Below are 11,581 nucleotides of genomic sequence, written 5' to 3' on the forward strand. Positions count from 1 at the left end.
ATATCTATTATTTTTTATTTTTATAATATTTTCTCATATGCTAATCAAATGATCAACATCTTCATCAAAAGTCCCCTGCAAATATTATCATTTTTATAGCTACCTTTGTGTCTAGGTCCATGTGGAAAATGGTACCTAGGCCTCTTTTCTCCACTGTTTATTATAGAAAACCTCCTCTTAGCCTAAAAAGCTATCATCTCTTTCCTGCTCATTTAACATTTTTAACTTTAATATCCATAAGTGTGAGACTTGTGACAAATCTATGCAATATGCCAACCTACTTTAACACATGCAATGAGCTCTAATGATCCACTTCTACGTGTCTTTAACATTACAAAATAGCAAGAATTCTTTAAGTTAACATATAATGCCAATCTAGCAATAGGCTTCCCAATATTCAATCAAGATTCACCTATCAATGCACAAATAATAAAATTTGCTATTTACCAATGCAACAACATAAAGTTATCATCAAAGTGAATGGCGAGGGTGGAAGGCATACCTTGTTAAATATTTTCAAAAGAGTGTCATCAGTTCCTACAACACCATTGCCATCAACTACACTGACCACATTCAAAGAAGAATGTGAAGCATTCAAAGCATCCATATTGCATGCTAATTAACAAATAATCTCTACCAACAAGAGAGACAAGCCATTTCATTTCAACGTCCTCATATTACATTGTCAATGGGCTATCCAGACCAAACAACAATGCAACTCCATGTAAGATGTCAAGAAAATCATATATATACACATAGATGTGTGGTTCAATATCAACGACAAATGTATTGAAGCATGTTTAGGTCTGAGTGTGGAAGTGGTTAAGCAATGAAAACTTTATTCGACATAACGAAATTGATGCTTCATATATTATTCACATACAAACATATATTTAAAATATGGATCCCAACATTTTGAAAACTCACACTTATTCACAATTATTACCATAAGCTACTCTTATAAATATTTTATTAGAGTATTCCATAAGTTTATTCCAAATGCTTCAATGATTAGAACACTTATAAATATCTAGGCAAAACCATTACATTGCCACATGCAACTTGGCAGATGCTCAAGAAATGTTTCGAATTTGAATGTTAGCAGTTACTAGAACTGAAACATATGTACCCTATTTTTTTATATGATTTCATACGGCCAATACATTAAATGCAAACAATTATTAAATGGACATCCCAAAGTAACCCAACCCACAACTTCATAAATATATGACATAGTCTTAAGGTGCATCATCAAAGTCTCTTACAATAAAATTTATGTTAGAATTCTAAAAAAAAACACTTTTAGCCCAAAGCTTTATTCCCCAAGTAGCCTTGCAAACACTTCTACATGGTATGCATTGAAAATAAGTCCATTTTTAATTACTCAATGAAAACTTGATCTTCCAAGTAATCTTCTAATCTTTCCTTGGTGCCTTAAAAATTATAGTCAATAGAATTTGAAGGTTTCCATCTTGTTGAATCCGTCATTTCAAACATATATATAGCAATCAAGAAAAAAATAAATGCAATACAAAATTTCACAAATTCATGTTTGTTTAGAGTCTAGAATTTAGAATTTAAGTTTGGTAGACAAATAGGTGGTATAGTTCCCACAAAAAAGATACAAAAACAACAAGTCTTGATAATCTCTTTCTTTCAAAATTGTCGTCATGAATTGTTGCATACCAACTTCTCTAGAACCTTCCAAGGAGGTGCCACTACCAAGAGCTTGAACTCTCCTTAATCTAGTGGGATAAATTTGTGATTCAACCTACAAAAAAAAAGAGGAAGGTAAAATCTAAATTTCCACTACTCAAATGAAAATCTAAGTGCAAAAATAGACACATAAGAATCAAGGCTCAAATATAACACTTATAATCTAGATACCACCTTAATATATTTAAACTTTGTGCACAATTAACAAGAATCTCATTCCTACATATTATAACAAATCCTATCTTCATACATCGATATTTATGACTTTGAAAAGTTGTTTCACTCCATGTCACTATAAATCGAATTATCTATCAATATGATGGAATAAAGAGAATAGTCAAATATGTCACATCCCCAAAAACTCAAATAATACATCAATATGATCAAATAGAGGGATTTTTTCACTATTGATTTATGTAGACATTTTGGAACTATTTATAGTTCAATGCACAAACAACTGCATTAGAAGATAATGCATCTAGTGCATATGATAATGATCCAGTTCCAGATAACTTCAGGGTAATAATCCTTCTAGACTAGGGAGTATTAATAAGCTTAGGAACAAAGAGCATACCTCATTTTTAAGAGGTGTTTCTTTCTTGGACCATATTAACTCAATATAGCATGATGATGACATGTAAGCTACAAAAGTTCAAAACAAATCAAAGAAAACCACTACTTTAGAATTTCAATCCAAAATGACATATTATATTAGGGGCAAACATCTAAGGATTAAATAAGAAACAATTTACAAAACAATGAACATTGCACCCTACTTCAAATGGACTAGTGAAGAAACCATAGCAGTAGTTATGTGCATAAAAAAGCACATGGAATTGAGAACATAGGAGGATATTTTGACCATACGATTGATTCTTCCATGGGCATGATAAGTTCGCCTCTGATTTTTTTAGCCTTGTTAACTTGTTATAAAAATAGAGAGAGGTCGGAGAGAGTGATTAAACACACAACAACAAACACACACTGTATTTATTGATCACATAAAGCAATTACATATATAAGAATTAGATCACCGACTTTTAGATGATAAGATATGACGAAGATAGATCTATGACACATAGACAACTCACACACATAGGGACATAACTATTTATAGAATCACACCTATAGACTCACAATGACAACTCATGACAACTTGGAAGTCATGGAAGCATTACTCCAATATCGTCGGCTAACGCTTACATGACAAAACTAGAAAGTAGACATTACAATAATGAATAAATTTCTGTCAAATTTGTTTGGTATGGTCATCACTAACACTCATATCTATTCTGAAATCTCATGGCTTCCGCTCTTTTCTCCACCACACTTTCGAGCTTCCTAGTTGTTCCATTTAAGACATATCTGCATTAGATCGTCGTTGATGTGCTTCGCAGAATTAACACTTCTCAACCTTGTGGAGCGCGATGAGCCAGTCTTGATACTGAACCATCATATGGAATTGCCAACCATGACCTTCCACAACTTTCATCAGTTATCTAGGATAGCATTCTGGGTACTTAATGTCTTTAGCAAACAATTCTACAACTTGACCTTGTATATAATAACATGCACAGATGCTCTATAAACAAGATGGGTCACATTAGTCTACCTATTCTTTGTGATTGTGCATCATTTCATTTTCCCCAACAACTCCTTTTCACCAATATTTTTTTTTTATTCAAACAACAAAATAATTTTACAAACCAACCTAAATAATCATATAAACACGATAATACCACAAAATTTATTGCATAAATTTGAAAACTAATAAAAGATAGCATAAAATAAAATTAATAATAACAATGTTCTTGATGGCCTCCATTGGCTGTGCACCAATACTTCAGCAAAAATATTTCACGGCTCCACATGTAGAACAGTCATTTTTCCTTTCTCCTCCAAGACCAGTCATTTTCTGAAATACGCAAAAGACGAGGGATAATTTTCACTGAACTTCAACCATATTGGCGGTATTCCAATGCGAAGTCCGACAAGGATTCCGAACAGAATCAGAACCGATTCCACGAGGGACACCCAGTAGAAAATATTGAGAGCCTGAATTCGATTCGGGCCTTGGTCGTTGGGGCCGTAGTCTGTCGTTATTAGACAATTTTGAGATAAGCAGAAGCATATCATAGCCGAATAATCTTGTATGGAACTTGAACAAGCTTTAATTATCTAAAAGCTTCCATCGAAATAAGCAGACATTGTGTCTAGCTTGCTCCTTTGACTGAAGATCCGAAGACCTTTTGCGTGCAATATTGTGCTCACATACCAGAAGTGTATACATGCTAAAGATTATATGAAGCCTCCAAGGAGAACGATGGTGGCTCAAATGAATTTCAAAGTTTCAAGCTAACTGGTGGAGGAGGTGTCGATATGCGTCTTTTCTGACCGAATCAATCCTAATTAATGGATGTGGGCCTCGCTCACGCTAAGGTGGCTGTGCTAGAAGACTTTCGTCAGGCAGCTGGATTTGGCTGTGGAAGTAGTCACAACGAAGGAGACTTCGGAGGGACTGTCAGAGAATTTGATGCAGTAAGATGGAAGGATATCACGACGTTGAAGGGTTGTAAACACCGAGCAAATCTACACACAGGCATGTAAAAAAAAATCATCTATGTACAGTGAGATAAAATTCAAAACTCTTTTATCTTCCTGGCTTTTCCCGCAAAGGAATTAAGACAGAATATGTTACCATGTTAGAAAAATAAAGAGAGAGCCAAACACATAACACCAAAGACAGGCTGTATTTATTGATCACATAATTAGTTATATATATAAGAATTAGTTTATCCACTTCTACCTGATAAGATCCGAAAAAAGTGAATCTATGATTCATAAGAAACCCCACACGTAAAAAATTTTTAACTATTTCTAAAATCACGACTCACACTACAACTTGGAAGTTATGAAGCATTACTTCCAATATTACTTGGATGTGTGAAATATATAGTGCATCCACACCAAGTCCCTCCACCTATCAATTGATCAAATGAATACATATTATAATGATTAGCAGCTTAAACATACAAAGTTAGCTATGGCCCTAATAATCAAAAAGGAAATTGTTTGGAATATGTTGTAGGATTAAAACCTCAGCATTGCGTTTTGCATTCTTCAATAGTTATAACAAATACAGGCCAACAGCCCTAGGCATTTGAATGTCGAGGTTGTGATTAGGCCGTACGTTCTACCCCTCCCCCTGTCTTTGCCTCCAACAAAAGCCACAGAAAGGTATTGCTTGCTTGTGAGCAAGAACATCCTCAAGAGACGCTTTAGCCTTAACCAAAGATAACTTCTGCACAGCTTGAGCTGTTTCCCTTGTATTATGTCAATTAAACATAATGAAAGGTATTAATCCATGGCATCAATTTTAGCCATAATAGTCGATTGAAAAGGTTAAGCCCCCAAAATTCTCCTTACCACGAACATGATTGACCACATTCTATTCTCGACCCTTTACCTTCCACCTTCCACACTGATGCATTGAAGAACTTGTAGGCAAGGGTAAACAACAAAGCATCCCCGTACCACATTGGAAGACCTACAACCACTGAAAATAACAGTGACTTAACTCTGATAAAACCACTGCTAACTAGAAAATTTCAAAGCTACTGTAAAAACTCAGAAATTGATGATTCAGCCAAGAACTAGATGCTCAACCCTGAGTAAGAGCATAAGTTTACAGATCAAAGCCATGTGAGAAATTGTTGTAGTGAGGGTCAAAAGCCCGTCATTACCACATCAAACCCTAGTACAGTGGAAACCTAAGAACAAAGAGGGAAAATGTCAAAATGTCAAGCCGAATAGATAATCATTCAATCGAATTGGTATTCTAGGCAGAGACAACATGGTCACTCACTCCAAAATGGTATCAATTCGAAACCTTGAGTGTTGAAATCTCTTTGCTTATTGTTGACCAACATCCTCACTGACCTCGCATGCAACACTACATCGTTGCAAAGGCCAAACAAAAAGTGTCATGCAAGTCGCAACCGCCATGTGTCGCTGCAATATGAACCTAATACAATAGTCTAACAAAGGATCGAAAGGTGCAGAGCGATGATGAGCAATATTAAATCTCATATTGGCTTTCGATATCAGAGAAAGAATATTCCCTGATTATGAAATCTTAACAATCCAGCCAAACAAAATATAAATTCAGCAAACCGCGTCATTATTATTGATAACATTTTACGGAAAAATTATTAAGTTTTGTGATAGTGCGCTGAACTTGTCAAGCCTTTGAAGTAAATATTAGTGACTTTTAAGTAAATATTAGTGGATGGTGCCATCTTTGGAAAATCTCGATAAGCTATTTTCAACCCAACCCAAGATGGTGCCATCTTTGGAAAATCTCGATAAGCTATTTTCAACCCAACCCAAGATGGTGCCTTCATTGGAAAATCTCTATGAGCTATATTTTCAATACAAGACAAACAAGATGCCATCTAAATCTACCAAATTCTTCTAATTTCTAACACTCCTGTACTGGGCCAAGATAAAGAAGCCGACACTGGAACAACGTACCATGTGCCTTGTACCATAAAAATTACGAACATTTGTTCATTTTTTCCCTCTCAGTTCCTTTCTCGTAGCCTCGATTTCAACGGGGGCATCCCTTATCATCGCCTCCTCTCACGCTTTAAGTTCATCAATTACAATTGCTGCTCAAATCTCCCTAATCTATGCTGAGCTTTTGACTTCCCAGCACTCAGGATTATTACTACACACGGTTCATTTGACAACACCCAACGAATAAATCGGTCTATTCTTTTAGGATTTTAATTTTAGTCATCGTCGCATCCGTATTCACATGGTGTTCCCTAAATATAAAAGGACGGGTGGGCCTTCTACAGGACGGAAATTGAAAACCTTGCACCGACCAACTCACTAGAGTTCTAAAGGTCTTATAAATATGCCCTATTTTTCCATTTTCTTAACGGGCATTGCATTGCACAGGCTTTGAGCCCAGCGTAGTATAAGCTTTTATGCTTTCTACCTTCGGTTCAGAAATGAGGAAGATGACGCTCTGTTTGGCTTATGAGGTAGCTTGCCTAATGTTTATATGCTCTGTAATCGCTCTTGGTGTCAATCTCAATCAATATAAGTTAGTAGAAGAAGAAGGTGATTGGCAGCCAGCCACCGCTACATGGTATGGCAGTCCAAACGGAGACGGAAGCGAGGGTAAGGGCAATGTTAAGTTCTTTATTTAGGCCGATAGTTGTTTATTATATTATTTCTAAATTAATTTTTAAATATTGAAGTTTCTAGTATTCAATCTACTAAACCGCACCAGAATATTCAAACACGTGAAGGTTGTTTGTGCTATTTTTTATATTATTTATCTCATGAGCTTTCAAAGCCATTCAAGGATATGAACGTGCGAGTGAAAAAATAAAATTAACCCATTGTAACAGGTGGGGCATGTGGATATGGTAGCCTGGTCAAACAGATACCTTTCCAATCAAAAATAGCTGCGGGAAGTCTTGCCTTATTCAAAGACGGGAAAGGATGCGGAGCATGCTATCTGTTGATGTACATGCACTTAGACTAGCTGTGTTGGTGTACATGCACCTAGATTAGCTCCAGTGTATCTCAAAAATCTTACATGGTATCAGAGCACAGGGATTTGTAATCAGTGCACAAGCAATTTTATTTGCAGGTTCAGAAGATTGAAGCAACAACAAAGAATGGAGTCTAAATTGGAGTTTCCACAATCGACATACTCAATCTCATGGTCTCCACGTATTTGCTCGCGCTCTGTCAGGCGGATTTGCGACACCTGGAAGAAAACATGTTGAGCAGAAGTTTCGATTCCTGCGAGATCGACTCGGGGTGAAGGACACGACTGCCTAGCAGTTGTCTTTTCTCTACTTTTGCATTATATTTTGAGGGGGGTTTTCTTCCCACTGGGTTTTCCCTCTTTCCTCCTTTTTGATGCATTGTATATGGGTACCTAAAATGGCCGTGTTGCCGGGACTCATTCATTTTGCATCACACTCACCTAAGTTATGCTTAAGGGGGGATGTTGGTGTACATGCACTTAGACTAGCTGTGTTGGTGTACATGCACCTAGATTAGCTCCAGTTAACTTATTGCTTGCATGTGGCACATGTACACATTAACATAAGATAAAGCACACTTAACTTTAGTTAGCTTTAGTTATTGCATGTACAACTAAGCTTAACTTAGTTGTTTTATGTATTTGTTCTAAAACTAATATTGTAGAATCAATTTTTTATTCTTTTCTCAATTCTTGCTAGCTTTCTTCCTTCTCTTGCAAGCTTGTTTATTGTTTTGCAGATCTAGATCTGTGTATGTCAAAAATCTTACACTATCAGTGCTGTTTCGGTATTCATAAAGTTTCAGGACTTCTTGATGAAATGTTAGCTTATTGTATGTTTCATGTAAGCAGGTAAAGTGCACGGGGAATGGATTGTGCTCTCAAAGCGCGGTGACGGTGGTTATTACAGATGAATGTCCTGGTGGAATCTGCTCAGGTTCTGGCAAAATACACTTTGATCTCAGTGGTACTGCGTTCAGCGACATGGCATCTCCTGGTACATCTTCGGATCTGCTTAACGCTGGAGTCGTCTCTATTTTGTTCCAACGGTACTCATCTACCCGTACTCGGTCGTCGGACTTGCAGAGTTAAACTCCTTTACGATGTTTGTATCATTTTTATTTGATTACTGCACCTTTCCTTTCTGATGTTATTGTATAGTGTGCCTTGCGAGTATCCGGGGAAGAATATTGCATTCCACGTCAACGAAGGTGCCACTACTTACTGGTTCGCTGTACTTATCGAATACGAAGATGGAGATGGCGATCTTGGAGCAGTCGATCTAAAGCAGGTTTGTTATTATAAATATTACTTCGATTGTATTTCGATTGTTATTATAAATATTACTTCGATTGTCATTAATGTTTATATGCTCATGTATGCAGGCAAACTCTGATACATGGCAAGGAATGCAACAGACGTGGGGTGCAAATTGGTGTTTGAATAGCGGTCCTTTACAAGCTCCATTCTCTATTCGTTTGCAATCTCTTTCAACTGGAAAAACGCTTACTGCAAACAACGTTATTCCACAAAATTGGCAACCCAGTGCTACGTACAGGTCATTTGTCAACTATGACTAATAGTTTCATTGTACGGAACTTATACTCTGAATAACTTATGAAAATTTGTGCCGTGGTGAACATAGCTAGAAGTGCAAAAAAAGTGTACTCCGCGTTCGCTTTTATAAGGTTAAGTAATATCTAAATATTACCCAAAAATTGAGTGGAGACAGACTCAAAAATCTTCAGGGAAGTCAGTTTTGGGGTTGTATTAGGGAGATGCATTTCAATTTCAACTATATATTTCGGTGTCGTCCAAGCTCATATTTCTTAGTTCTGTTAATTTTAACAACTAAAGAAAATTCATGCTCGAATTATATTGTCTTTTTACATTCGTATATACAGACGTTTAGACTTCGAATCCTGAGAATAGATTGACATTTTCTTTGCTTCTCACTTGAAGATATCTGCTCTAACTTTACCACTGCTCAGTGACAGATCCCTTTCCATTTTACATTCTTACAAATATGTAAATAAATTCTCCAATTCTGTTGCATTGACCTCCGTGACTGCTACACCTTGACTGGCCAGTCATATGGACAAGAAACTTGGTATGGACATGGTGATGGTGCATATTCGCTGACGCTATGATACTATTTACACACTTATATATATGGGTCTGCACAAAAGTTTGAGGGTAGTTTCAGGAGTCGAAGTTTCCTAATTTTAGTATAATTTTGAGTTTCAGGAGTCGAAGTTTCATAGTTTTAGTATAATTTTGATAAAATTTTGATGGGAAATTTTGGAAATTAAAATTTAGGTTAGAGTTGTTAAGTTTCACAATTTTGAAGCGTTTTAGAAACTTTTTCTAGAATTTTTTGATAACACTAAATCTATTTCCACAAAAACAATTAAAACACTCCCATAATAAAATTTCGTAAAAAATCTGTGACAAGAAATTTGCGTTCTGGCCCAAGTTGACTCCTGGTTAAACGAAGGCGCATAAGTTTGTTCTTTCATTTTTTGTTTGATCGATGACAATTTGGTCCACAAGTGCTTCTTCTAACGATGTTTGAGTGGCCCTCGATTATAATGTCACGACATGACTATTCTCATTATTGATAAAAATTACGATGATAAATAATGATGATCTTTTTTTCAATGATCGTCCTGTAATGCTTCTTTTAGTAGCTTTCTACCCTAGAAATAAATGCGGAAAATTTTTAAATAATTTCTTAACATCAAATAATTTCCTAACATCCGATAAACCATATTCGTTTCACTACACACAACGACCATCCTTTTTCTATTATATAGATAAAATTTTTAAAAAATTGAAATCTGGAATTCCTGACATTTGATAAACCATGTTCATTTTAGTTCACGTAACCATCATCGTCATAATTTTCAGAGGACTACATGATCAAAGAAACTCTATGGCGTATTGCCTGCGTTTGACTTATTAGATTTAGTTATTATGACCGACAGATCACGTTGAACTAAATAAATGATAATAATATACGATCTTTGTTATACATTATATAATTATATAAGTCATAACTAGGTTTTATAATATTAGGATTCATAATTTTAGTTTCAAAATATTAAATTTTAAAATTGGGTTTTAAATATTATAAATTATAATATGATATTTGTTATACATTATATAATTATATAAGTCATAATTAGGTATAATTAGGTTTTATATTAGGATTTATAATTTTAGTTGCAAAATATTAAATTTTATAATATTTTAAAATTAGTTTTTAAGTATTATTAATATAATTTATATTAATGTTAAATGTAATATTAATATTAAAATTATATTCAGAAACTAATATTTGAATTCTATTATTTTAAACTTATATTAAATTTTAATATTATAAATTCTAAAATTATAATTTAATATTATTATTATCTTATTTTAAGGTCATAGCTAAGGTTTATATATTTCATCTCACTCTGGTTTTGAACCTGCGACCTCTTGGATGGAAACACAAGCTTTTAACAATTAGGCCCACTCAAGTCATACTCAACTTAAAAAATAAATATTATTAATATTATTTATTAATATTAATTTTAATAAATCTAATATTATGATGATGATGATGATGATGATGATGGTTAACGTCCACTGAGACCAAATTGGTCTATCGGACCTACAATTTTCTTAATTTTTACTTGTCTGGCTCCTCGTCTTTCTTGGCGAGATTGGTGTTGTAGCTTTCTTTCTTTTCTCTACGGTCTTCCAACTTTCTTTGTCCTGCATCTCCTTCATCTCTTCTGGTTCTTGGGACATTGGTGTCTTAGCTTCGCGATCTATAGTCGGAGAAGTTTGGTTTAGGAGATCTGCTTTGCTGTTAAATGAAGATTTCTTTTCTGCGGTATTCAAATCCTCATAACTGTTGATTTGTTGGGGCGGGCTTTCTCCTTGCTTGCTTTGAGAGTTGTTTCCTTCTTCCTTGATTTCTTGTGACTCAGAGTTTTCTCTAGAATATTCTTCTTTGGTGACAGTGTAGTGTTCTTTTTGTGCTCCTTCCCACCATGTAGATCTGTGGTGGTTTTTTCTAGCAAAATTTTTCTCAGAGGCTTTTGGGCAATTTTTGGCTAGATGCCCCGTCTCAAAGCACGATCGACATCTGAAGAGGACACTTTCATAATCAAGCTTCTGGTTCCACACATAGTCTTTACTTGCTAGGTTTATTTCAGCTGGGAATCCGGCGCTGAAATCCATTTCCACACAGATGCGTGCATAGGTGGTTCTGGCATATTCCTCTGTTTCTGGGCACCTGCAGTG

General features: G+C 35.3%; 1 protein-coding gene across 1 annotated transcript; it reads left to right on the forward strand.

Moving 5' to 3' along the window:
• Window positions 1-6,718: 6,718 nt before the first annotated feature.
• On the forward strand, window positions 6,719-8,865 carry LOC149140651 (expansin-B16-like). Its single transcript, XM_089449006.1, has 5 exons — window positions 6,719-6,906; window positions 7,140-7,251; window positions 8,113-8,334; window positions 8,447-8,576; window positions 8,671-8,865. Exons 1-5 carry the CDS (start codon window positions 6,735-6,737, stop codon window positions 8,863-8,865), a joined length of 831 nt encoding a protein of 276 aa, XP_089305132.1. The 5' UTR covers window positions 6,719-6,734.
• Window positions 8,866-11,581: the final 2,716 nt, after the last annotated feature.

Source organism: Pinus tabuliformis, chromosome X (genome assembly GCF_031772625.1).
Source record: "Pinus tabuliformis cultivar Carrire ecotype Pingquan chromosome X, CPIR1, whole genome shotgun sequence".
In the NCBI taxonomy this organism is placed as follows: Eukaryota; Viridiplantae; Streptophyta; class Pinopsida; order Pinales; family Pinaceae; genus Pinus; species Pinus tabuliformis.